Source organism: Ochotona princeps, chromosome 4, assembly GCF_030435755.1.
Source record: "Ochotona princeps isolate mOchPri1 chromosome 4, mOchPri1.hap1, whole genome shotgun sequence".
Taxonomy (NCBI): Eukaryota; Metazoa; Chordata; class Mammalia; order Lagomorpha; family Ochotonidae; genus Ochotona; species Ochotona princeps.
The window spans coordinates 91,275,690-91,303,611 of record NC_080835.1 but is presented as its reverse complement, the minus strand read 5'-3'; the positions used below and the strand labels follow the sequence as shown (position 1 = coordinate 91,303,611).

Genomic DNA, 27,922 nt, shown 5'->3' with positions numbered 1-27,922 from the left:
AAGCACCAGCACTCTCCACTAGTACTTATGTTTCTGGTTGAGGGAGCCTCTGAGGGAGAGGGTGGGTTGCTGAGCCTTATAAAAACTTGGGCACATACTCAGGCTGTCTACACCACTTTGATGATGAAGAGTTGCTGTGAGGTGCCGACTACACTGATGGGGCCAGGGCTGGAGCAAAGATGAAGAGACACAGCAGGGCAGATTGTATAAAATAAAGTGCACATTTTTAATTGCTGGAGTTCACATCTCATAAAAGAAAAAATAATAAAGCACAAGCCCTTGCTGTTCCCATCCCCCCTTTCTCTGCCATGAGTCAAGAACCAGTTCCCACCAATCTTTCTGGTGTTCAAAGCGTCTCCCTGCCCTAATCCTCATCCTGGCCTTCCTGCCTGCCCCCCACCTCCCTTGTGGGTGAGCTGTGGGGGCCCTGCCACTCCCAGGGCCTGCTCTGGGCACCAGAGCCACAGCACCCAGCATTGTCAAGCGAATGGGAGGCAGGGGCTGGAAGAGAAAGGACTCTCTCCCCACCTTGGCCTGCCCACCTCTTGTTGATTGTGGCACATTGTCAGCGAGAGGTGTCACAGCTATTTCACTGTCACCAGGCCTCAGAGCTGATTCTTCCCTAGACAATGGAGGCAAGTGTGCTTCCCACCTTGCCTGCTCTGCTGCCAGCCTGCCAGCAGCCATGCTTCCCGACCTGCCTGCGTCTGCAAACGGGCAGGCAGGAAGGAGCCCAGGCCATAGACCTACTGAGCGCACACAGCAGCTGCCTTCCCAACTGTGGAGCCCACCCTAGCCCTAGCTCCTGCCAGCCCTGGTCTCTGCAGCCTCTGGGGAAGGCCAGGCCTCCCGCCCTACTGCCAGTCCCCTCTGGTCCTCCTCCCCCCCGTCCTGATTCAGTCCCTCACTTCCCACTCAAACTGTGTCTCAGGGACAAGTCAGAACAGAGTACCCAGTTTCTGGTCATACAGGCTCCACTGCGCTGTGCTCCATGGAGGTGGGGCAGGTGTGGAGGCTGGGCTCTGACCTGCTCCTGCAGGCCTTCTGCCTTCCTCCACCCCACCCCCACCTATCCCAAGGGGGCGGGCAGGTTTGAACTCCAGAGTACCTCCTCATTGCACCCACACAATCTCCCCCAATTCCCATCCCCCCGCTGCCTGGGGCTGCTGAGGCCTAGAAGTGGAGCCAGGATTGCCTACATCTGGGCCAGTCTGGGTCTCAGCTCTACACTTGGGTTGCAAACTTGCCCTTCAGAGACTTATCCAGAAGCCTGTATTCACCAGGGTTAGCCTTCCTGTTCCCCTTCCTCCTCCTTTTGGGACCAGAGACTTGGGTTGTCCTTGGCTTTTGGTTAATTTGCTCTAGAACCCGCAGTAAGTCACTTCAGCCTTCCGGGTCTCATTTTTTGCACTGACAACCCGGTATGGCACCTTCTTCCAAACCGTCAGGTCATGGTATATAGATGAGGCTAGAGCAGGAGAGTGGAGGCAAGCCCTGGCAAAGTAATCTGTGTGGTGCAGGGTGGCAGGGGCTGCCCACTCCCCCCAGGAAGCTCTAGTTAAGGACATCCCCACACATGTGACCGCCAGCCTTTCTCCTAAAGAGAGTGTTTCCTTTTTGTAAATAATCATGGCCTTTGCCAGGAGTCTGGTGCCTCTTTGATCAGTCAGCTTCTTATTTCTTGATTAAGACATCTCAGCGACCTGAGAAGTCAGCAGAGACCCACATCCCTAAGTCTGTTTTGGGGGATTGGACTCTGGCCCAGTTCACTGGCCCCAGGTTCGGGGCCTCCTAGGTGTAGGTGTAGCTGCTGGGCTGGGTGCGGGTGTCCCAGATGTGTTTTCTGTTCCTGGTCAGAGCACTAGGGAGAGCCATAAGAACCAGGGTCAGAGCACTATGGAGAGCCATAAGAACCAGGGGCTAGGCTTTTGAATGCCAGGACAGAGCCTGGCAGCAGTGTGGAATCTGAGTGTTGATGAGTGGGTAGGAGTTTTCCACGTGGGATGGGTTAGAGGGTGGAAACGTGGGAGGGGTGGCAGAGGGAGCCTGGAATACGTACTGGAACGACCTGTGAAAGTAACTCAGATTTACCCCAAAGGCAGTAGACATTGGGTACTTAAGTGGTGATCAGATCTGATCTGAACTTGGTCCACCGAATAGCATGAGGCTTAGACGGGGACCTGTTTTAAGGAACAGATTCGGATTGCCTAACACAATCCCTGTTAGTGGGCACTCAGTAAAGGTTAGGTATATTCAATGTTAGCAACTCTGCAATTCTAGATGAGAGACTGTGGAGTGTGGACTCCCAGCTGGGCCGCAGTTTGGACAAGAAGGCCAAAGGCTGTTTTAGAAATGTGAGGTTGGGTGTGGGAACTGCTAAAGAGGAGCCAGTGTGGGAACATGGAAGATGAGGTGCCCAGTGAGCAGCTGGACATGAGTTAGGCTCAGTCCTGAGGCCTCATCAAGGCTGGGTGGGACCACACTGTGCATCTTGAACCAGACCTCACTCCCTTCTCACTTCCCATTTCTCCCTCCAGTCTCCATTTCCAAAACAGTGTAAGCCGGCAGGTTACCTTCCTTCCCTACCTCTGTTGCTTCTGGTGAGGCAGGTGGGTACAAGCTACCCAGGAAAGATGGGAGGTTAGGGACCTGAAGAGAAAGATGGCCTGGTCGAGCCTTGCCACCTGGATCTGGAGACAGAGGCCCAGACAAGAGAATGTCTCCTCTTGCTCCACCTGGCTGCCTCCTGCTTTGGGTGCTATCTGCTTATCTCGTGACCCAGGGGCAGAGCCCTTGTAACCACAACAGGAGCAACAACCACTGTACATTTCTATGGGCTTGTGTTCTGGCTGCTGTGGCCATGGCTGGGTTAGTGAGCCATTTCTGGCTCAGTCACACATTGCCATCCTGTTCTAAGTCCAGCTCTGCCAGCTCCTGCTTCTCTGATCCCTTCAATTTCTGGACAACTTGGGGCAAGCTTTTGCTCAGCCCCTATTTCCTCACCTACAAATGGGGGGCTCAGACCGACCGAGTCCCCTCTAAGCTGAAGGACTCACTCTCTGCCCTTCTTCCCATCCTTGACTCTCCTGAGATCACTGGAGCCTAACTTCTCTGTCCCTTTGACTTTCCTGTCTATTTATACACAAGATCCACCCACCACATTTCAGTTTTCCAATCAAATCATTAATTACCCCAGTAATTAAATCCAATTAATGGCTGTAGGGGCCTTTCTGAGTAAAGAGCCATTAGCCAGGGTGTAAATGCACGGGAGAGAGAAAAAGAAACCCACCCTTTCCCAACATTTAAAAATGAAAGCAGGTGATGGCAAAGCGGAGGGCCCCAATTAAAACTGGGGACTTGCTCATTAGGCTAATTTGGTGAACTAATCCAGCAGCCTTTAAGGAAAGCCCTGGAGGGTGGCTGGAGAAAGGCTGGATTGGGCTCACCTCACACCCTGTTCACGTCCCTGAGATCCCCTACTTGGGGAGAGGTATGTGAGGAGCCTCTGCTGGGTGCTTGTGAGCACCTGATACCCAACTCTGGGGTTCCAGAGTGGCTGACAGCCAGAACAGAGAGTTGGGGTGCAGAGGGGTGGATGCAAGGTGGGAGGAGCTTGGGTGAAAAGGAGGAGAATAAGACTGTCTCTTCCATTTCTGGGCCTCAAGAGGGGGCCACGCTCAGGATTCACCTGCACTCTGGGCCTGAGGCCAAGGGAGATGATGCCGTCCTAGGGATGCTGATGCTGATGAAATGAGGTAGATGTAAGTGCATGACCTCATAAGTGTGAATGGCCAGTATTGGGCCAGCCCTTCACAGCATACAGAAGGCTCGGCACACCTTTCTTTCCATCTGATCCTCAAGAGCCAGAGCCACCAGAGCAAAGGGAGCAGCGAGGCACCAACTGTAGCAGCGGTTCCTGGTCAGGGAGGCTGAAGGCAGGAGGACATTGTGGAGGAGGGAGGCAGAGTTTGGGGACAATAGAGTTTGGATTTGGAGTCCCCAGGAGAATTCCTCTGTAAAGGGCTGCCTTGGGGCTCGCTGGATGATGGAGACAGGGAGGATGCCTCTCGTGGCAAGGAGGCATCTGCCCTACTACGGGAGCCCTCGCCACCTGCAGGGTCACACTAAGGCCAGGATGCCAGAGGCCAGGGCTCCATGGGTCTTGCCCACCATCACCTGCCCTTGCGGAGCTCAAAGGATGTGGCCCCTGTTTCCCCAGATGAGGGAGGTGTGATGATAAAGACAAATTGCGCCGTCAGTGTTGGCCTCACTGTCTGCTTGACTCTGGCCAGGTTGCTGAAGTCCTGACATGAGGACAGTCATAGTACCTGCCTTGTAGAGCTATAAGAATTAGGAGAGATGGTACAGGTGAGCGTGTGCACCTGGGCCTGCATGGACCCACAATGCAGGTGTTTTCACTGCTGTTGCCATGTTTTGGACCTAGGGACTGGCAAGGAGCAGGACCCTTGTGTACTTTCCCAGGGACTGGGTGGGGGCAGTCTTGAGGCCCCTGGCTTCTGCTGCTAAAGGGATGGGCCCAATCAGGGTATTCTCAGGCAGCAGGCAATGTTTCCCTGGACTTGTGGAACACAGTGTTCTCTGCACACTCATGTACAAGCCCACATGAAAAGCTGCCATGAGGCTATCCCGGGCGTTCAGGGGCCTTTCTGGGCAGCTGATGGGTTCCTAGAGGGCATAGGTAGGAGAAGAGATGGAGAGTGGGTAGCCGCAGAGACTGGGCTGTACCCCTGCAGCTGGGCAGCATGCCCCGTGCTGCCTACGTGCTGCTTGCTTCTGCGAGGCAGGATAAGAAGCAGGCCCTGGCATGCCAGGCCCCTACCCAGTGACTCCTGAAACCCCAGCAAGTCTGAGCTGGAATCAGTCCTGGGCGAGGCTCCTGGTAGATTCACCTTGGGCAGAGGGCTGGTTGGCGGGTAGGAGACGGGGTGGGAAAGACCACACTCGAAACTGACACTGCTGCCACCACAGGTGCTTGGGAAACCAAAGAGTACGAGCAGGGCTGTGACGTTCACTTCCTGCCTGTCAAGTCGCCTAACCCTGTGGGCCCCTGCCTGGTGAGGCAGGAAGAGAACAAGTCACAATGGCACAGCAGCAAGGACGTGCTTCCCTCTGCAGCTTACTAAGTCGAGGATGCTGAGGAGGCAGGGAGGGAGGTTGACAGCCTGGTGCAAGGAGCAGATTGCCCCGGGACTGGAGGCCATTTCATGTAGGTGACCTCATCCTGCGCAATGGGGTGGACTTGCCAGGGCCCATCTTCCAGGTGGAGAGGATGGGTTGTAGGAGGGTTATAGGACTTGGTGGGGTTGTGCGTGGGCCCCATGCTGGGAAGCGCTGGAGCTGACCAGAAAGGACATGCCCTTTCCCATCGCTCCTTTCAGCTTCCTGGACACTGGTCAGTTGCATATGCCACACAACCCTGTTGGGCAGCAAGATAGGTTGTGGGAAGCCTCCAAACTTAACCTGCCGCTCCCCAGAGCACAGTGCTGGAGCCCTTTAAGAACTCCACTGTCTCTGTCTACCTCAAATCAGGAAAAAACAGTCATGGCCACTTACATGCCCTTGTTCCAGTGTGACACCAGGCCAGGGCTGACCAGGGCTGCTCCACAGGCAGGGTTTGCTTCCTTTTGTGGTCACAGCCAGAAGAGGTTATGTGGTTTCTGTGGTGGTGTAGATTGGCATTGACCTTGAGACCTGGGCAGGGGTTACCACTCAGATTTGCATAGCAGTTTTAGGGAGGATGTCTCAGGGGCTCATGCTGGTTGGGTACACTGGGTTGGGATACCACAGCTAAAGGTGGTATTCTCAGAAGTGGGATAAGTTTGAGGGGGAACTGGGACCAGTGGGACCGCACTGGTGGAGGAGAAATCAAAAAACTCAACCCCTGGCATTTGCCAATGCCCTTCCCAATCTTTTCTGTTCTACTCCCTGGACTGGTCATTAAGTGCATCAAGTGTAGACACTACCCTGCAGTCCAAGGTTTCTAGGCCAGGGCCAGAGTTTGTGCCCTGCCTGACAAGGAGGAAAGCTGCTGACCTGCTGGGGCTTAAGGTCAAGGCTGTGCGAGCTGAGACCTGGCGAAGCAGGGCTTTACCATTGAGAGATTATATGGGGAGGGGTGATCCTGCAGTCTCCTGCAATGTCGTTGCTCCCTTTGCTGGCACCGCTTGCCTCTAGGCATGAAGGAGGCATCTCTACAGCACCCCACCCCTGCTTCTAGCACCCTGTGCCATGGCCTTCTTTATAAAGAGGCCCCATGACCCAGTGGTGTGTCCCCAGGGCCTGCTGCAGTTCCCAAGTCATTCTGTGCAGCGGAAACCTCAGTCCAAACTCACTACCTGGGGACACCATGCCTGTCCTAAGACCCAGAGCTGCAAATTGATGCCAATTGCAATGAATGCCAATATCATTCATTGGGTCTGAACCAGAGAGTCCTGCCCAGAAGTGAAATAGCAGGTTTGGTGCCTGCCACAGACACCTCCTCCTTCCTAAGCCATTTTGGAAGCAGGTAAAGGGAAAGAGATTTCTTTAGGGCCCAAGCATTGGTCCTTCCCTCCCTTTCCGAGAGAGTGGCATTCACACCACTCTGCACTGATTGCAAGGCATGGCTCAGGGGTTGCTGCATTTCAGTGAGTGCTGAGAACAGAACCTTTCTGAGGGGCAGGCCCAGGCCAAGTCACACCTGCCTGTCCTCATCAACACTGCTGCACGGGCGCACACTGAGCTCTCATGCCCACGCCCATGGACCACTAGTGGTGGTCTCCTCATTGTCCCTTTGGCTGCAGCCCCAGGGTCTCTCTGGGCAACAGAATTCTGACCCAAGAACCCTGTCCAGGAGGAAGCCCCCAAAAGCAGGAATTGGAGAGGAGGACAAGAGAAAGAGCTGCCAGCCACATGGAAGTGCCTGGGATGTGGATGAAGATGCCAGGAGCAACAGATGCCAGCCCTGGGTGGGATGGTCATAGAGGCTGGTGTACTTGTAGGGTCCGAATGCCATGGGGAGGGCGTTGTGCGTGTGCCTGCATGCGTGGGCATATGGACAAGTGTCTCCTGAGACCACAGGGCCTCACGTCCGGCACAACTGTGTCAGGGCCCTCCTCCTGCTTTCAAAGGCAAGGCAGGCAAGCCAGGCCCAGGGTGAGGAGAGCAAACGGCAAAACTTAATGACTTTAATATGAAAGAATTTGCCACTAATTAAGCACAAACACTCCACTAATGCAGAGAACACATGTTGTGGATTTCACTTAAGCAGGAACCAAATGAGGTGAAAATCCTTCTGAAATGATAGCAGTTTACCAGGCAAGGGAAGATGCTTGCCTGACCTCCATTCTTCCCTGCGAGATACAGCCTGGCCCATGCCTCTGCAGCCGGCCTGTGCTTTCTCCAAGGGTTTTCACAGTACTCCTGCTGCTGCCCCTGCATCTCCCTGTGGGGCCTGGCCCTTGCAGGCCCTGTCCCATGCCCTCACAAATCTGAGAAGTAGCTGGTCACGGTACAGCCTGTAACATTCTGACATCCAGCTCCCAGAAGGGCCCTTGTTTGCTCCACCTAAACCACATCACCACCCCCTATAATAGGTTTTTCCAGACAGGAAAACCTGCACCCCTGCCCTCACCCTCTTCTGAGACTCTAATCCCAGGACAAGCTAGGCGTGCCTCTGCCCACTTCCACACCCTGCTTGCCATGGCCATCCCTGTATATAGGTCCCAAGCTCCACCAGCCTGGCCTGAGCTTCAGACTCTCCTTCCTCTAGACAAGGTTGTGTTCAAGGGTGATTTTGCTGCCCAGGAGGATATGTGCCAATGGCTGGAGTCTCTTGGCTGTCCCAGGTAGAGGGGGTACCCTTGACGTGCAGTAGACATTGTGCAGGACACAGGGTAGACCCAATCACAAAAGATGTCAGTGGCACCACAGCCAATAGTATGCTGGGCGAATGGCCTCATCACAGCAATGACATGCTCTGGACCACCTGGTGGGTTGGTAGAGCAGGGGCTAAAGCCAGGTCACCCATTTCCACCAAAGCCTCTCTGCATTGTAAGAACACAAGCACTCTGGAACACAGCTGTATGCCACATATTTTGCTAACATTATGTGTGCATTTCTCATTTGATCCTCTGACCCTGGGAGATGGTACTAGTATTGTCCCTATTTTAAATACTAGAAACCAAGACACAGATTGAACAGAATTTGCTCAGTCAGCCAGTTAAGGCACAGCAAGTACAAACCCCACTCTTTGAATTCAAAGTCCATGCTCATGGGTTGAAGGACTAGTTTACTCTTCAACCCTGGATTCCTCCTGACTTCTACCTGATCATATGAGAACACACGTTAGACACAGCCCCAGAACTCTCCACTTACAATGAGCCTTCTCTGCAGGTAGGCACTGCATATCCATGGGCAGGCAACTGCCTATGATCAGACAGGGGGTTAGCAGAGCTGGGTGCCAGGCTGGTCCCAGAGATTCCTTCTGGTAAGGGGCAGATCAAAATCCCTCCACTTGACAGCAGGTGTGGAACATAGTAAGGAAGCATGGGGTTAAGACAAAGCTTTTAACAGGTTCTCTGGGGGAAGCCTGGGGAATTCTCCCTCCTCATTCTCAGCAACCCCCAGCCTCTGCCACCCCCACACTAGCCTCCCAAAGAGGCTGCTGCCTACGCTTCCCAAAATATGTCATTATAGATGCACGCTTGCAGAAGGAAATCCAGGCTGCATGAGAAATGGGCATTGACTGTAGCTGGTGGGTAGGGGGTAGACCTCAGTTGCTGACGATAGGGCCTGCTCAGTCTCTGGGGCCACAAATAGTCTAGACAGGAGAAACTGTGGTGGGGTTGGGAAAAGGTGTGGCGCCAGGGACCCTGCAGACATAAACAAGGCCGAAATCTGGGAAGCAGGGCCTCAGGGTCATAGCCTACTTGGGTGAGAAAAGGATTTTTCACCTTATGCTCCAGCATGAAGAAGGAGGGCTGGGAGCTAGCAGCTGGGTCAGAGGAAAGAGGAAGGGAATGGAGAAGTGGCAACTGAGCGGTGAGCTGAGAGTATAGGATTGGAGGATATAGAGAGACAAACCGGCCTACACCCTGTTGGGGTGTAGCATCCAACTTTCAGTCAAGGAGAAATGAGACTCAGACCCAACCTGCGTCACTTCCATTTCTACCCCTTGGCTCATGTGCAGTTTTCAGGAAGTTGAGGTCAGATCCAAGAAATGACTAACTCAGACCCCGGATCCAGCCAGTGAGGGCGCCTTGTGATTTTTCTGTGCACTTTGGCTGGAATTCTGGCTTTGCCTTCTGTGGGTGGAAGGCTGACAGGTTCACTCTCAGGTTCTGGGGTGCTCAGGGTATGGGTACTCCAAGCCTGTGTTAGTGGGAGGGAAGCCGCCATTCTCCCTTTCAAAAATCAAATCTTGGGTGATTGGGAAAGAGGAAAAGGACTTGTGTGGGTAATAAAATGTGCGTTTTTAGATTACAGAATGGCATGACAAATAGGAGAGGTAAAAAAAACATGGGGGGCCTGGCAGCGTGGCCTAGCAGCTAAAGTCCTCACCTTGAACGCCCCGGGATCCCATATGGGCGTCGGTTCTAATCCCGGTGGCTCCACTTCCCATCCAGCTCCCTGCTCCACTTCCCATCCAGCTCCCTGCTTGTGGCCTGGCAAAGCAGTCGAAGACGGCCCAGTGCTTTGGGATCCTGCACCCATGTGGGAGACCTGGAGGAAGTTCCTGGCTCCTGGTTCCGGATTGGCACAGCACCAGCCGTTGTGCTCACTTGGGGAGTGAATCATCGGACAGAAGATCTTCCTCTCCATCTCTCCTCCTCTCTGTATATCTGACTTTGTAATAAAAATAAATAATTCTTTAAAAAAAAAACATGGGAAGAGGAGCACTGGAGTCTAAAGACTTTGGACTTCATCTTGAGGCCTGTAGGAAGCCTCAGGAAGATTTCATGTGGTTCTGATTTCTGGCTGATAAGGGGATATTGGGGTGTAAGGGAGCAAAAGCCAGGAGACTTGACATTGTACTGTAGTGCACTGAGTAAGGGATGGTTCAGGTCTGTACAAGAGGCAAGGCCTGGGGAGAAGAGGGAGGCATGAGATGGTGCTAAGGTTGAGAGGGGCAGGATTAAGTATAGAATCCCAGCCTAGATATTGAGAAAATAAGAATGTGAGATTCTCCTGGAGGGGTGGAGGTGGCGGTGAGGAGAGGAGCTTTAGGAGGAGTTACAATTGAGGCAAGTGGCAGTGGAGAACAAAGGTGAATCCAGAAGATGTTTAGGAGCTGGCATCAGAGGAACTTGGTGATAAACTGGGCTGGGGAAGGACCTCAGGTTTGCCACAGTGCGGTCTCTGTTTGCCTGGAATTCCACTTAGTCAGGAGCTGGGGGTCTACCTAGAGGAGCTCGTTGTCAAAGGTTAGCAGAGAAACCACTCACTAGGTGGGTTTCCAGAGGTCAATGCAGCAAATGTATAGAGCAAGCTAGTAAGCAAGCAAACTGGACAGGCCAGGCCCAAAGTGCAGTCCTCCAGGGTCAGATCTAACACTCAGTTACAGAACAGTTAAGACAGCAGTCCCCCCATGGTGAGGCTCAGAACTTGCCACTCCCAATCTTGAGTCAGCCCCTTCTGTACCAGCTCCCCAGAGGTGACAGGTGTAGTGGTGCAGTATGAGAAATGCAGAGTGGTCCAAGAGGTGCTGCCCTGAGGGCTGGAGAAGCTAGGAGAGGCTCCGTGGCACTGTGGTGCAGTCAGGAGATGTCTCAGGCCTGCTCTGCTCTGGATCCAGGGATGGGTCAGGCAGCAGGAAGCTGTGGAAGAGCAGTTCAGCTCCTCAGCCATTTGGCCACTTGTTAATGGAAGAAAATAAAACCCCAGTTCCCGGAAGTGTCTCTGTGCCCCAGCTTGTCCTGCTAGGCCAGAAGGAAAAAGAAATGGGCCTGCCAGAGCATCCCTGTCCCCACACTGCCCGCCCGCCCTCCTTTCCCAGGGCCTCTGCAGTGCTGGAGCCCAGGACCAGCCAAGCCTGTCTGGAATATCCGGGACTCCAGCTCCTTCTCGGGTCTTTTCCCAGGCTGCCGTGCCCCCACACATTGTGATTCTTGCCCGCAGCACCAGGCGCCAGCCCCACACCCCATCATTAACCAGTTCTGTATGGGAAGTTGGGGGGGGGCATTGGCCCAGAGGAAAACATGGGCAGTTTCTGTGACCTCAAAGCAGGGGCAGAGGCGCCTAAGTTGGGACAGTAGCAATTAATCCCTACTATGCCGTCAGGGACTGCTATCACCAGTGTAGACCATGTGGGTTTGGAGAAGGTGCAGAGGCCCCTGCAACACCACTGTCCCCTATAGAGAGTCTTCCTGAACTGCAGTCCAGCCCAGGTCTCCACTGCAGGAGTCAGTGAAGGGACAGACACTGGGTTAACTGCAGCCTAGATCCAGTCCCAGCCCCCTTGCATTTTCTCACTCTTGCAATCCCTGAGGAGGGATTGCCTAAGTGCTGGGGCAAAGGACTGTGTCAGCCACTGTGCTTGTTTCCTCACCGAGCCCTTCGACCTGGGTCCCTGTGGACCCCATTTTGAGTGGAGAAGGGAGTCTGGAGGCGGGAGATGCAGCCTGGGCACTTGGGGAGCTCCCGGGCTGATGGGGAAATTTGCCCAGGGCACAGGTAGCAAGACAAGACAGGTTCAAAGAACTACAGCAAAAGCCCAGCCCCTGTGGATTCTGGCTGGCAGAATGTTCCAGTGCAGGTGACTCTGCTGGACCCGCTCAGGGGAAGGAGAGGACCCTGGAAGGGATTCCCCTTTGATCCCACCTTCTTCCCCAGATGTTCTCCCAGGCCAGTCTTCCTGGGCTTAAGAAAGTGAGGAGCCAGCCAGTGCAGAGGCTACCATTTGCAGAAGTGACCATGTTGGGAGAAGGGGGGCCTGGAACCCTCTGATCCCTGTGCTGACTCAACAGGTGCCCATAGGAGGCCCTCCCATCCTTGGTGTGTGAATCATTCCCACTTGTACTTTGCTGATTTCTCACCCGGAGTCCTGTTCCTTTCTGCCAGTTCCTGGAGGGGGTAGGAGGGAACTTCCCTGGAAAGCCCTGGAGATGGGTCCCAAATGGTACTGCCTTCATGGAAGCCTTCGTTGGGGAGCCCTGTGCCACCTCCCTACCCACCCGCCCGCTTCCAGAACACACTGGGTGTTGTACCTACCCAGGCTGGAGTGGACAGCACAGCCAGGACCAGAAAACTCCCAGATCCCCCTCGCCTCACCTAGGTGCCTCTTTCCATCCATCCCCTCTGGGCATAGGGCCAGCCTGCTTGGCTAGCAAGATGGGGTCTGTGGTTTGAAGGGGCGGGGAGAGGAGCTACTCAAGAGTGGGCATGAGTGGCAGAGCCCGCCGCACCCGCTGCGTGGGAACCTGGGCACCGCCTGTGGATTAGCTTGGTGGCAGGCAGGGCGGCCGGCCTGGGGAGCAGGTTTGTCTGCCACAACTGAGAAACCTTTGTGTTTTGTTGCTGAGCTAGGGCTTTTGCAGGTCTGTGACGTCACAGGGGGCCGGCCTGACACTGCCCTGCTGGCTCGGCACTTCTGGGAAGCCAGGCCACCAGAATGACCCAACAGGAGCTACCGTGGGGAAACTGAGGCACTTGAGCCCAAGTGGGGCCCATTGAGGAGTCATGGCAGGTCTGGAGAAAACAGATTTATTCTTTTGAATAAGAATAGTTTCCTGGAGGGGAAGAGCCCCTCTGCTGAGGCCAGAGGTTCCCATGGGTATTTCGCTTCATTTTTCCCTCAGCTCTCTGGCTCTTCCTGCTGTGCACAGAGTAACCTCCTGCAGTTACCCCTAACCTGGGCTCCCCAAGGTTCTCTGAACCCCAATCAGTGGACTGCAGTGCAAAGCCTCCTGCTGGCACCAAGGCTGCGCAATTGAAGCTAGTGTCTGCATCGTCTCTTCTAAGGGGTGATGGAAGCTCTGGGAGGGACACAGAGCCAGGCCCTAGGAAGTCACATTGAGGTTGAACCCGAGTCAGTGTCAGTGGCCAGGTGAGAAGTGCCTTGGGCTGGGTGTTTTATGTCCCTGAGCAAGTGACCTTACACGTCCAAATTTTATGAGTGGTGGTTGGTGTTGTCTGTGGAGCTCCAGCCTGTCCCATGACAGTGGTCCTGGCTCCTGGGCCAGCCTCAGCTTCTTGTGTAAAAGGGCACCTGCAGGGAAGGAGAGACAGTGCTGTAGCCAGCCCTGCCTGTGCAGGGCCTTTGCGAGAGTCAGCAGGGTGTTTTATAAGCCTTGACCTTGCCAGTACCAGGTGTGTCTTGATCAATGTGACCTGTAGCTAAACCTGCTCCTTCTCTTCCTGCCAGAGGTTCATGATCTGTTGGGAGATGGGAGGCAGAGGGCACACATGTCACGAAGCAGAAAGCAAAGGGGTGCAGCTGTTTGCTCTGTGCTCTTGGGGTATGAACAGGGGCATTTGAAGAGGGGAGAGGGGGTCTAGTAACACCCAGATCAGCACTCAGCATGAGATGGGCGCTCAGTCAACATTAGCAGAGTGAAGATCCAGTTGTGGGGGAAGGCCTGTTGCTTCATAAATGATGATGATGATGATGATGATGGCAATGAGAGTCACTGACATCTCCTGGGCATTTTATGTATGCTAAGGGCTGCTTTCATCTGATTCTTACAGCAGTTTTACAGGGCTAGTAATATTCATTATCAGAAAACCACCACTTTGCATATGAGCAGCTTCAGTGCAAATCAAGCCACAGAGGCCCAGTCACATGCCCAAGGTCAGACAGCTGCTGGACAGCAGAGGTGGGATGCAAGTGCACACTGCCTGGTTCTTGCACCTGCTGCGGCAGCCACAGAGGAACCCTTCTGTGGGCTGGAGCTGCCAGTATCCATGTTCAGGTTGATGGGGCTGGAAGGTTTGGAGAAGCGTGGACAAGCAAGGAGAAAAGACTGTGCAGTTCCCTACTTGCTCAGGAGCAGGGTTCCCTCAATCCTCACCCCTCTCTCTGACCTTCCAGGCGAGGCTCAGGGACCCCTTGTTCCGAGAGCCCTATCTGTAGTCCTTTCTTTCCCTTTTCAGGGATGAACCCTGCCCTTTATGGAATCTACATTCTGGTCCTGCCTGTCACAGCCACCTTGGGTCTGTCCCATGTGGTGACTAGGAGCATTTATCCTCCAGCTTACATCCTGGCACCGGCTACAAACTTGGGTTCTAAATCCCTGAGCCTGGAGTGGAGTTGGCAGGTGTGGGGAAGCAGGAGGGAGAGTGGGTAGGCAAAGTGCTCAGCCCCTCCTCTAACTCCAGAACTCTGGGATGCCCATCACCCAAGCCCTCACCCTGTCCTTGCCAGCAGTCAGCTGGGACCCAGAGGCAAAGAACACAGGTGATTTTGCCAGCTACTTAGGATACCTCTCAATCCTGCCCATCACTGGGACAGAGGGCAGGACAGTATATGTGTTGGAGGGAGGGAGGCACTTAGAACTGCCTCCCTAGCCTGCCCTGCAGTTGATTCTGGAGAGGAGAAAGAGCAACTCATTCCCCCACCCCACAGAAAAAAAAAACACGGGGGAGTGAGGAAGGGCAGCCCCTGCCTAGGGAGGGGTTGATGGATGCAGTGAGGCCCCTGGATGCCTGACCCCCTTGTAATACCTCCCCCCCGCAACCCCACAGCCAGGCACAGTTGGCAAGCTCCCCTCCTGGCACTGACACTGGTCTGAAGGGTGAGGTCACTGCAGAAGACGAAGAAAATGAATGGCCATCTACATGTCAGCGATACACCTGCTAGCCCCCACATCTTCAGCAGGGACAAGAGGACAAGATCCTTGGGAGCCTGGTGGGCTGTACCCCCTGGAAAGTCCACTGTAGCTGGCACTAACTCCAAAATGGCTCACACTGCCCACACCCCTTTCCCCACCCTCACCTGTGGCCCTGAGCCCTCCCAACTGGCTTTTCCTGTTCCTAGTTTTGTATGGTGCAAGTTTCCCAATTATGCCCACATTATCTCAGCTACTGGGCAACCTCCAACAGGCTTGGGGAGTGGAGGCCGGGGGAAGGAGAGGGTGGAGAGCACCCAGTTATTCTGCCATGGAAAGCCTAGGGCTTAGCTGCTTGCCAGGCAGCCAGTCAGCAAGAGTGCTGTGCTGTCTGGCCCACTGACCTCACCGTGGGACTGCTTCTGGGGTGGGGCCATGGGCTGTGCAGCCACCAGACAGTTAGGGCCAGAAAGAACCACTGAGAGGGAGGACTCCAGCCTGCTGGCTTACAAAGTAAAATGGGGCTCAGAGGAGGGGAAGTGATTGGCCAAGGTCCAACAGCAAGCAAAAGGCAGATGCTCCACCCAGGCTAGTGCCTGTCCCTCAATACCTTCACCAGGGAGGTGAAGCAACCAGACTGGCCAGGGGGACAGCTGGAGGGATGCAGGTAGGGTAACTAGTGGGCCTGGGTAGATGTAAATAGACAGAGAAGGGTGAATATCAGGGGCCTGGCTTGGTAAGTTCTTTTCTTTTTAAAGATTTTATTTATTATTTATTTGAAGGTCAGAGTTACAAAGAAAGATTGATGAGCCACTAGTTTACTCCCCAAATGGCCACAATAGCTGGGGCTAGGTCAAGCTGAACCCCAAGAGCCAGGAGCTTCACCCAGGTCTTTCACATCAGTGCCAGTGGCCCATGCACTTGGGCCATTTTCCATTGCTTTTCCCAAGCCATTAGCAGGGAGTTGGCTGGCAAGTAGAATAGCTAAGACACAAACTGATACCCATTTGGTATGCTAGTGTCACAGGCAGTGGTTTTTATCTGCTATGCCATAATGTCAGCCCTACCCAGCATTTCTTGTGCCTACAGTGTGCTGAGTACTGGGGATCCACAGCCACCTTCTCCCTTACAAAGGGAGGGCAACTTATGGTGGAGGGCAACTTATGGTGTTGACCATAAGCTGCAGTGCCACAAAGAATCTTGTGACCTCTCCTGGCTCCCCATAATGTGGATGAGGCAAATGGAAGCCCTAAATTCCCATTCTCGGGACCCAGACTTCCCCCAGTGGCCATTCAGGCCGTCCTCCTGTGTCTGGGTCAGTGTAAGTCCTGGCATCACCAATGTATTGATGGTGCTCAATGACCTGAGTGAAGTCAGGATACAAGGACGTGAAACGAACTAGTGTGTGACACTATGTAACCATGATACTGCTGTGGGGCTTGCCAGGTCTCAGGGGTGAGTGGGGGCTGGGGAACAGCCAGAGGTAGACAGCTGCCCCAAGTTGAGGGAGCTGACCTGTAGGCAAGGATGAGGAAAGTCAAATACAACATTCTATTTGGAATCCTACAACTATGGGGACACTGGGGGGAATTCATTCATTCACTCATTCACACAGTACCACCAATCACTCCCACCTCATACATTTCTATTCTGTTGGCTTTCACTGTAGTTTGCATAGCAACAAATATTTGCTGGTATCTACCGGATGCCAGATGCTTAGGTGGGTACCAGGGTGCGTAGATGGAAATAACACAGGCTCCTCCCTGGAGAGGCTCACAGCCTGGGGAAAGCACACACCCCTTATTCCAAAGCAGAGAACAGAGTAGCCAGATTGGCTCTGGCTGGTAGGGTAAGAAAATTGCCCAGAGGAGGTGACCTCAGTGGTGGTCCCTTGGCAGGGAAGGGGATGAGCTTCTGGATAGAGGGATCTGCATAATCATTATAGTTGTTGCATGGGCATTCAGTGCTCTCTGTCAGCCAGAACCGAATTGCACATTGATGTGACCAAAGTACAGATAATAGGTCCTGTAGCAGAGGTCCTCTGCAAACTATAGTTGAATAACAGAGGGAGGAAGGGAGGGAAACATGGGAATGTAATATGTTCTGTTTTTGTTTTAAGATATAATTGTTTATTATTTGAAAGACAAGTTTACAAAGAAGAAAGAAAGAGAGAAAGATCTCCCATCCACTGGATTGTTCCCCAAATGGTCCTAATGGCCAGAGCTGAGCCCAATAGAAGCCAGAAGCCAGGAGCGTCTTCTGGGTCTCTCACATTGGTACAGGGAGCTGGATTGGAAGTAGAGCAGCTGGTATATGAACCATAGGAAGACACCACTGCTCTAGCCCCTGTGATGTGTTCTGAGGAAGGACCTAGTGTGATAGCATTGGAAAACAGATTATAGACAATTGTGGAAACTGGGGGATATGAATGCCTAAAGCCCAGGCATGTAGACTTGACCATGAAAGTAACCAGGAGCCAGGGAAGGCCTGGCTTTGTGTAGCATCTGTTTTCCTGGCCAGGGAGGGGGCCTAGCTTTGCAAAGGGTGGGGATACAGCCACAAAGTAGCAGCTGTGTCCCCTTATAATCACCCACAGCTTCCTGCCCCCAGTGAGCTTCTCCATGGATTATTCCAATGGATTTCCCCAGTAATACTGTGAAGTAGAGAGGACTGAATCATCTACCCCATTTATCAGATGAAAGAACTATGGCCGTGGGAGGTAAAACAGCTTGTGAGTTCTCAGGTGGGGTTGTACTTGAAAACAGTGTTTTGGCCCTCGTCATAGGTGAGGGTATAGACATGCTAATATAGACCCCTTTTGACAACACCCCCCTGAGTGGAAAATCAATTACAGAGTAATCTGTCCAGCATGAGACTGATTTGTTCAAAAACAAAGATGATTAGATAGATGGATGGTGGAGAAATAGATGTGTGACTATATGGATGGGTGATAAAATACATTTGTAGATGGATGAATGGGTGGATGGATGGGTAGATATGTTGATAGAGAGGAAGGCAGGGAAGAGAGAAGACAAGTACTACAAGATGACTGATCTTTTTGATGGCTGGGCCACAGGGTGTTGCCCTTTTCTCCTCTCTTTCAATATGGCCCAGAATATTGTAACAAGTAATTAGTGCTTTTATGACAAGTATAACAAGAATAATGACTGCTATAAATGAAAAGACCAGCATATGGGGAGTTGAGTGGGGAAATTTGGGCCCGGACTGACCACTTCTGCCATCTTCCTGGCCAGGTGCCCACACGCAGGTGGTGCAGGTGAATGACTCCATGTATGGCTTCATTGGCACGGACGTGGTGCTACACTGTAGCTTTGCCAATCCACTGCCCAGCGTGAAGATCACTCAAGTCACGTGGCAGAAGGTGACCAATGGTACTAAGCAGAATGTGGCCATCTTCAATCCAGCCATGGGTGTCTCAGTGCTGGCTCCCTACCGCGAGCGTGTGGAATTCCTGCGGCCCTCTTTCACGGATGGTACCATCCGCCTCTCCCGCCTGGAGCTGGAGGACGAGGGTGTCTACATCTGCGAGTTTGCCACCTTCCCTACGGGCAATCGTGAGAGCCAGCTCAACCTCACTGTGATGGGTAAGCTGGCCTGGGCCCCACCCTCTGCTTAGCCAGAGTCCTGGGGAGCTGGGCCATCCTTAGTTCCTGCCTTCATGGCAGCTTCCTCAGGTGGGGATCAAGGGCAGGGACCTTAGCTCTGGATGGAGGTGAGGTCAGGATTCAGGTCAAGTCACATCCTGGGAAGCAGTAGCAGCACCAGACACTACAGTAAGGATACTGTCTGATCGAACTTGCCAAGGCTCTAGGAAGGTACAAGTTTGATGAAAGCTGGCCCAAATGGCAGAGCAGGGAGGACAGAAAGATCAGACTTGGCCTAGGGGAAGCAGCTTGAGAAGCAGGGGTGACCCGGGTGGGCCTGAAAGCAGGGCTGGGCTGGTGCCATGTGCCAAGCAGTGGAGCTGGTCCCCATGGCACTCTCTGGTTCCCACAGCCAAGCCCACCAACTGGATCGAGGGCACCCACACTGTGCTCCGAGCCAGAAAGGGGGGTGATGACAAGGTCCTGGTGGCCACATGCACCTCAGCCAATGGGAAGCCCCCCAGCGTGGTGTCCTGGGAGACGCGACTGAAGGGCGAGGCGGAATACCAGGAGATCCGGAACCCCAACGGCACGGTGACTGTCATCAGCCGCTACCGTCTGGTGCCCAGCAGGGAGGCCCACCGGCAGACCCTGGCCTGCATTGTCAACTACCACATGGATCGCTTCAAAGACAGCCTCACCCTCAACGTGCAGTGTGAGTGGGGCCTTGGCGGGTGCCACTGTCTTCCCAGCCACCCCTCCCTCCCTCCTCCCTCTACTTCCCTTTGCTGGGTATGCTCCACCTCCAAGATGTCCATCCCACTCAGCCTGTTTTCACATCACTGACCCTCCCATCCCTTCCTTGTCTTAAGTCCTGCTCCCATGACATCACCCTCTTCAAAACTCACCATCCTTTGTCCTGCAGATGAACCTGAGGTAACCATCGAGGGCTTTGACGGCAACTGGTACCTGCAACGGATGGACGTGAAGCTCATATGCAAAGCTGATGCCAACCCCCCGGCCACCGAGTACCACTGGACCACGTAAGATCTGTGGAGCCAACTGATCCCCTGGGACAATACCTTTCTGGGTCACAGAGGCCTACCTATCCTACCTGCTGGGGCTGTTAGTGAGAAAGATATTAGGGTCTGGACTCAAGTTTCTCAGGGAGAAGGGATGTGGCCATGAGAGGAACCCCACACCCAACTCACACGCTCACACATACACTTGCACGAACCCTTGTGATCTGCTTCCCTCCCGCTCCCTGATCAAGAATGTTGCCATTTCCCTTAAGTGATTCAGCTCAAGTCACTCCCACCCCAACCCCCAGTATTTATTTTTATCGAAATATCCCTGTGGGAGGCTGGCATTCTGGAGTGGCCCAGATCTCTGTTTGTTCCCGACACCCCTTGGGCTGTTTGGGAAGAGGCTACAGCCAGCCCAGAAGGCCTTTGCTCATGGGATACCAGCCCCACATCCCCATCATCCTTTTCCCTAGCGGGTTCTTGATATAGTTGATGGGATTCCAGGGCTCCTTCCAGAGAGATCTGGAAGCAACACACAGAAAGTCAGAGTGTGGGGGAAGTTGAGAGGATGGATATGGCTGGAAGAGCATGGCACACAGCGTGAGGCTGTACGCTTCCTCCAACATACTATACCTGTTACCCTCCATTTCCCAGAACATAGGATGCATTGCAGGTGGGAGTGGCCAGAACCTGCTTGCCAGTTTCAGTTGTGCAGACCAGGAGCTGCCAGGCTCAGCAAAGTGATAGCTTTGTAGCCATGGGGACTAGGAGGAAAGAAGATGGTTCCCCATCCTTGGCAAACTCCCAGGATGCTCCCCACATGGAAAAGTCCTGTGAATAGGCTAAGAAAAGAAGATGGTGAAGTGGAATACAGCAGTTCCATCTCACCACCTGAGTCGCTTATAAAATACAGATTCCCACCCAGGCCTCCATACCAATGGCTCTGCCTTGGGAGTCCAGGGATCTGGCCAGAGCCCTTGTTCTGCTGCTTCCTAATTCTTGGCCTGGAACCTCACATTTGTTCCATTCAGTGGGGCCTGTATCCACCTGTCCTGCCCACATGTCAATATTAGGATGATCAGATACAAATCCCTGAATACTACACAACTGCCTATTGCAGTAGATACCTGCTGTAGCCCTTCCTCCTCCTGACACAGAGCCTGTCCTATGACCCCCAGCACAAGAGTGACAGACTTGAAGCCCAGTGGGTGACCCCAGGGCAGCTTCCTAGGGTAGACACTTATAACCCTTGACTGTGTCTCCCAATCAATCCCTACAGGCTGAATGGCTCCCTCCCCAAGGGTGTGGAGGCCCAGAACAGAACCCTCTTCTTCAGGGGTCCCATCAACTACAGCCTGGCTGGGACCTACATCTGTGAGGCCACCAACTCTGTTGGCACCCGCTCTGGCCAGGTGGAAGTCAATATCACAGGTAAGAAGTTACTTCCTCCCCTGCCATTCCCAATCCACAGTTCCTACACTGCCTGCATCCCGCACCACTGGATGATGTCTTGGTGAGAAGTCACCGTCTCTACCTTCTGTTTCTCTGATTTGCTCTTGAGCTTTGGCCATTGGTCTTGCTTTGATTTTTTTTTCTTTGGTTCACTTGAGGCTGTAAGAAAGTCAGGGTGATGCCCAGTCAGAAAGGGGCAGGAGGACCCCAGCTATGGGGGGAGAAGGGAGTGCAAGGGTCAGAGTCTGCTGTGGATCTACCAATAGAATGCACCTGCAGGGGTTGGGTGCTGGTAGGCAGTGGGAGGAGGGGTCTGCAGGGATGATGCTAACCTCCTCCAGGTTCTGCACTTGCAGGGAATTGCAAGATGAGGCCCCAAGCAGAGAGGAAGCAAGCGTGTATCTTAAGGCCATGATGGCTTCTGTGCGCTTCAGCTGCACTGTTATGTCCCCTGCACCTTTGTTTTGCCTGGAGTGGATGGTGGTGCTGAGCCACCTGACCCCTAAAGACAAAGAAAGCAAGGGCCAAAGTGTTCTGGGATGGAATTTATGTGGAATATGGAAGGAACGTGGGCTTGTTGTTAACCTGCCTTGTTCCTGGACAAGCCCCTTGTCTGTATACTGGAAACCCACCTTCAGGTACTATTGTCAGAGAAGTGTATGTCATCATGTAAAGCAAGCAGCCTAGCATAGCTGAGTGGGTTAGCAGATGGTCAGTGTGCTACAGTCATTACAGTGTCCTCCATCGTTGGCATTATTATTATTAGTGGAGACATCAGAACAAGCCAGTAGAGGGAAACTGCCATCACACTGTCCCAGAGGGTGTGCCTTTGATGCTGCACCTGAGCCAGTTGCAAGGTGAGAACAAGACAGGAAGAACCTCCCAAAACAAGAAGTATCATCTGACTGTTGGACAGGAAGTAACTTGTACAGGAGGTGACCTCAGGGATACCAGGAACTGGATGGTGGTTACTGGGCAAGCCCTTGGCTGTAAGCCTGAGTCCCAGGACTGAGAGGCCTCCTGTGTGGGCACATTTAAGACACAGCTGCAGAAAGCTGTGAGCAGCTTTGAGCTGCTCCAAGCTGCCCTGGGCTGTGCGGACCTATCGTCGGAGTCTCCATCACCTCCTCTTGCCTAGATAGGGATGAGAGTCACTGGCTGTGTCATTCAGTGCCCAGCCCTTGGCAGCAGGGGTGGTGGTGAGGGATACCAGTATCCCGGTTGGAGCATGGGGAAGGAAAGGCCAACATCACACAGTTCTCCCACCTTGAGGCAGTTGTGGCAAAGGGCAGGCAGAGCCCAAGGAGTGGGGGCACTGGCCTTGCTGAGCACCTGCAGGGAGGCAGCCTCCTTCCAGGGACAGCGCAGATGTGGCCTGGGGGTGTCCACTGCATCTGCAGTTGAGGATTGCCTCCTTCTTCCCAGCTGTGGGTCCCTGAGAAGCATCTTCGCTTCTGTAAACCACACAGCTTCCCAATCTGTGACCTACAGACACTCCTCCTCCCTGGTTTCTTGCAGTCTTGCAGCACTCCCTGTGTGGCAGTCTCTTCCTCCTTTACCCCCTTCCCAGGTGGACCCCTAATAAAACCCTACTGCCTCCCCATCACCACTACCCAGGCTGGGGAAACTGCTGATGACAGTGTCAGGAGGAAGCGGAGAAAACCCCAAAGCAACTCTCCCTACCAACCCTGTTCCCTGGTATGAGAGGGGGTTGGCCAGAGGCTCTACTAGACCAGACCGTATGCCCAGCCCAGAGGCAGAGCTAGGGCAGGATAGCAGTGGCCTCCCTTCTGATGAAGCCAGGAGGGAGGCAGGTGACTTCAAGGGCAGAACCACTCATTAGGGAACCAGACCCAGGAACAGGGAGGAGAGGGAGAGACACAGGACACTGCCTATCTGGCACCCTCCCTGGAGGTCTACGGTCAGGCCCAGATTGCACCTAGCAGTGTGGCCTAAAGGACAGATGTCCCAGGCTCCAGCTGGAAGAGGAATGCGCCATGACTGTGTTGGTGATGGCACAAATAGGCAGGAGCCAGAGAAGTATGGTTTGCACAGAATCCACAATAGGTGCAGATGCCATGAGGCTGGCCCGCCCCGGGGAGTGTCTAAGTGGTGGAGTGTGGGGGACTCAGCCAGCGGCCTGAGACTTTGTGGGACTGTCTGTGCTTTCAAGCACTCTCCTCACAGCAGCCAGTCTCTCCACCCTTCATTCCATGCTCATCCTGCTGTGTGCTCCAAGCCTCACTGCTCTGGAGGCAATGCATGAGTGAGAAGGAGAAGTAAAAATTTAATTTTTCATTTCGGCCATCCATTTGGGTAATAGCTTTGCTCTGGGAGCATCTGGACAGGGAAATGAAGAGCAGCTGGGGTGGGGCAGGGGAAGGTTGGAGCATGGGCCAGACCTGAGGATGTACCTGGAGGACTCCTGAACAGTAGTAGTGGAGCTCTGGGTCCCCAGGCAGATGGAACTCGTGGAAGACAAGTGGTTGCAGCGAGTGGGCAGGGATTAAAGGAGCCAGGCCTTCTCTCTGTTGTCCATGGGGTACAGAGCCTTTCCTTCTCTTCTGCAGGTAGAGAAGGGGCCCCGGCTAATGAGACCAGTGGCGGCAGCATCTGTCCCTGGTGTGTCAGGAAGTGAGTGGCAGAGCCTCTGGCTGGGATCCAGCCTCTTGTCCCTCCCAAATGCAGGGCAAGAAAGAGCCACTAGCATTTTTCAGTGAAGTCAGGACCTATTCCCTGGGGAATGAATCTGCCCATTGGAGGGTGTCGAGGGAGGGCTGGTCAGACCCTGGTGCTAGGCCTTCCAGCCATGGAGCAGAGAGGTTGTGTAAACCTGTGCATACATTTGTGTATGTATATTTAGGCCTCTGTGTGGGGACCACATTCATGTGCAGAAATGGGAGCTTGTCTGCCTGCTGATTATGCACTTGGGGGCCCTCAGGGATATGCCTGAGCCAGACCTGCCCTCCTGCAAGCTGGCAAATGGCAGCGTGACTGGCAGTATGAGAGAGCAGCTGTGGCCTAGAACTCTAGGAGGACAAAGCCCTGCCTGCTGGCCTGACACAACCACACAGCTGCTGCAGCTGCAGGGGTAGGAGTGGGACCCACCCTGTGGCTGGCCACACTGCATGCTGGGAGGTATAGTTCTTGGTGTTTCCCACCCTGAGGAAGTACTGGGCGATGGCTTTGGAAGCAAGCCCAGACATCATGTTCTTTGACCCCAGACATCCTCCAGAGCTTAGATTCAGGCTGTAAACCCTCACTTCATCCTGGACCCATCCAAAACTCACCCCCACACCAGCCATCCACCCCACTTGGGGAACCAGGACATGCAGGGTCACTATCTTCCCATGGTCCCAGCCAGGCTGAGCCCTGAGAGGGGAACCTGTAATTCTTTGGGAATAGGGTCGGGCTACCCCCTGTGAGAGGGTAGGAGGGAGGGAGGCCCCAGAGCCCCTGCCAACAAGCGTGACTCCCATGCTCTCTGGGCTCCTGTCTTTCCAACCATGCTGCTGGCCCTGAGGCAGCAGCTTCTGGCTGACTCTTGACAGCGAGTGGGCCGGAGGGATAGGGAAGATGCCACCCCCCAGCCCTTCTTCCTGCCAGTGACCTGAGCTCCCACTCTCCCACTACTAGCATCTTCACACCGAAGTCTCCTACCTTCGAAGTACCCAAAATAACTACGGTTCTAGGTCCCTAGAGATGAGTAAACCTTCCTAGTATTTCCTGGGGAGAAGTTCAAGAGAAGGGCCCAAAGGGAAAAGACACCCAGCCTAATCCCAGCTCCTAGCCGTGCTTGTATTCCCCTTGTCTTCCATGGCAGTGATGTGCTGAATGTCTCCTAAACACTCACCCTATCTAGAGCAGGGCTAACCTCTAAGTCATAGTTTTTTCTGTGGAATTCTTCGTTCACACAACGAATAGTTTTTGAACAATGGCCGTGTGCCCAACAAGCCAGATGCTTGGGATGTGGCAATGAATCAAACCATGTCCCTGTTCTTGTGATGCTGGGATTGACATGTTGAAGGTGAACTGGAGAAAGGGACAGAAGCAGGGAGATCATTGGACAGGTGCCTGCAGGCTCGTGAGCAGCAATTTCAGAATGGCTGAGGGGTTGAGAGTCTTAGTGGAGCAATGATGGAGGGGAGGGAGGGAGCCACAGGAACCCATGGGAAGTGGATGCTGCACAGGCCCTGCAGACCTGTGCCTGTGCCGGAGCAAGAGAGCCGGTAGGAAGGCAGGAAGAGGTGACATCAGCTGTGGGGACAGGGCACAGGTCACACAGAGTGCACTAAGTTCTGCAGGTATGGTCTTTTACTGTAACAAAGGACTGCTGTAGGGCTGCAAGCAGAGATGATTTGTCCCAAAGCCTCATTTACAAACTGATTTGAGACAGTTAGCAAGTGCAGTGAGGAGAGTTTTATTTGCCTCTGGTCCCTGCTGTCGGAAGTAGCTCCAGTGGGACACTTAATTGGGCCACACCCATCACACTCAGTTCAACCCTTAGCAGACTGATTGAAGAAGCAGAGCTTGTCACACTGAATGCTAATTTGCATGTATTTGCCATGGGAACAGGCATTACTGTACCATGTCATGTGTGGTGACAATGGAGTGGAATTAGCCATTGTTCAAACTGATGAGAGGTGTAGGTCGTTAGTACATAGGACCTCTATAAAAAGTAGAGGGTCCATGAGAGCCAGAGAAGGGAAGATTGCATGAGGCATGTGCTTCAGTCAGCAGCAGTGAGGCAAGGCAGGCCTGGCACGAGTGGAGGTTTGCACAAGGACACTGACTCATAGTGTATTGAGTCAGAAAGTTGCCCGATGGAGAACTCGAAGGCCAGGCTGTACTGCCCAACAGGCAGCTGAGCATTCATTGCTGGTCATAGAGAAAAAGAAATAAGTCCACCTGGGTTCTATAGATGGAGCTTCCCTGAAAGTGACCCCACAATAAATCCCATGGTAGAATGCAGAATTGAGAGAGTTCAGGAGACCTGATGGCAATTTTTGACCCAAGAGATGCCAAAGAGTCAAAAATGAATGAGATTCCCAGCTGGAAAAGTCACAAATGGGGATGGCAGTGGAGGACTTAGGGGACTTGGGTGGAATAGAGGGGGGTTGCATAGAGGATGGAGAATCAGGTGGGAGAAATGGGTTATGAGTTGGAGGTGAGAAAGCTACATGAGGTTGAAGTAGAGGACTCTGTTTTGTGCATGTGTGTGCGTGCAGCGAGGTGGTCCTGGATGTGTAGGAGTGAGGAGCCCAAGCTTTATGTTCCCGTAGGTTGAGAGACACTACATCACACATGTCCCTCTTAAAGCTCACAGCACGCAGGAGAAGCTGGGGGAATCTGCTGCTTTATCTAGGTTACTGTTTCGCAAAGTGTGTGAGCCCAGTGCTTTTGCCAAGCCCCTGAGCAAGTGGTTTGAGGTTCTATGGGCCACAGTTAGGGAAATGATATCTGAGAGGTCATTGGAGTTAAAAGCCCAGAGTTGGGTGGAAGCCAGCAGGATAAAGGTACTAAGTGAAACCAAGACCAGTCTGTCACCAGGGCACACAGCCAAATTTGGGCTAAATGTTCAAGGATGAAACCTTCAGGGAGACAGGTGAACAGAGACAGAGTCCAGCAGCCAGAGCCTAGAGGTGCAAAGCCAAGAGCCAAGGATTCCAGTGTCAAGACAAGAGGCTGGCCCTTCCAGTCTGGACACTGTCCTTATTCCCTTAGTCTCTCCAGGTTCGAACCATGCTTCAATGCTAGGCCATGCTTCAATGCTAGGTGGGATCCAGCCTGCTCCAAGTCTAACTACAAGCTACAGTCAGACCTCTTGTCCCCTGGCACTGCCAAGCACTTGGCTGCTTAACTCCTTGGTGTCTCTTGAGTATTATGTTTGAGTGGCACTGGCCTCCCCAGCAAGGCTATGAGCATCTCGTGTCCTATGACAAGTGAGCATTTACTGATCCCTGGGGTGCAGAGGTCAGCTTGTGGGTAGAGAAGAAGGCAGATGCAGAGGGAGAGATGTTTTGGATCCAGAACTGAGGAGGGAGCAGGCAGGTTGAACTGTGGAAGAGGCTGGGCTCCTCCCACCTCCTGGGGAGCAGGTGTAAGTCCCTTCCAAGGTGGTAAACAGGGATCTGGCCAGCCAGGAGGAGCTTGGGGGTTCCCAGGAGACCATCCTGAGACAGGCAGTCAGGACAGAGACTTAGTAAATAGTTACTGGGTGAGGGCACAGCAGTAACTCGTGGGGCATCAGGTCCTGTCAGGGAGAGGGGTATGCATCTCTCTGCCGCTTGTGCATGTGCATGGCCAGGCACAGGAGCCTGGGGCTGGTCCCAGCTTGGCTGTGTGGCCTTGGGTGGAGGATTTCTCCTTCTCCAACCCCTGCTTCTCATTAGCCCTGCCAGACTGAGCTCCAGGAAAGCCTTTCCTTTTTTCTAAAATCTCCACCCTGGCACTGCCTGCTGCAGGCAGCATCCCACTTGCTCTCACGTGGGTTGCTTCCTGCCCCTGCCCCTGCCCCCTGGTGAGGAGTGGGCTCTTAGGAGGAGCCGATTCTGATGGAATGAGTGATGCTGAATCAAGGCCTGAGCTGGTAACAAGTAGGCTCCCAGGGGCTGGAACATAAACCCTTTACCTTGGCTTGAACTTGTGCTGGAAAAGAACAGAAGAGGTCAGCGTCTGGGCTTGACCCTACCCCTGAGTCCAATGCCTCCTGACCAAGCCAGCCATGGTCTTCAGTGCCACCCTGTGGTGGTGCTGGGAACCACCTCCCTCAGCCTCACCTGAGACCTCTTTGGCCCTGGTATGGGAACAGAAAAAGCAGCAGGACTCAAAGCAGAACAATAGGTGGCCTTCCCTAACCATCCACTCCCCCCAACTCAGAAAATCACCCAGCCAACTTCCTTTTCCATCCTACCCATTCCATATACCTTTGCTGCCTTCTGTCCACAGTGTGCACATTTTGGTACATCCACATTCATCATCTCAACACAGCCTGTGCTGTGTGAACATGCGCCTCATGGCACGGGTATGTGCATATGCTCGCGCTCTGTGCTCAGCATCTCTGCTGTGCGCATAC

At 53.5% G+C, this 27,922-nt stretch overlaps 1 protein-coding gene across 1 annotated transcript in view; it reads left to right on the top strand.

The window, feature by feature from the left end:
* NECTIN1 (nectin cell adhesion molecule 1) overlaps window positions 1–27,922 on the top strand; it is a 60,361-nt gene that overhangs the window by 28,319 nt on the left and 4,120 nt on the right. The window contains exons 2-5 of the mRNA XM_004584993.4: window positions 18,020–18,370; window positions 18,783–19,085; window positions 19,296–19,413; window positions 20,675–20,826. Of these exons, the coding sequence (XP_004585050.1) occupies window positions 18,020–18,370; window positions 18,783–19,085; window positions 19,296–19,413; window positions 20,675–20,826 (924 nt within the window). The remainder of the gene's footprint in view (window positions 1–18,019; window positions 18,371–18,782; window positions 19,086–19,295; window positions 19,414–20,674; window positions 20,827–27,922) is intronic.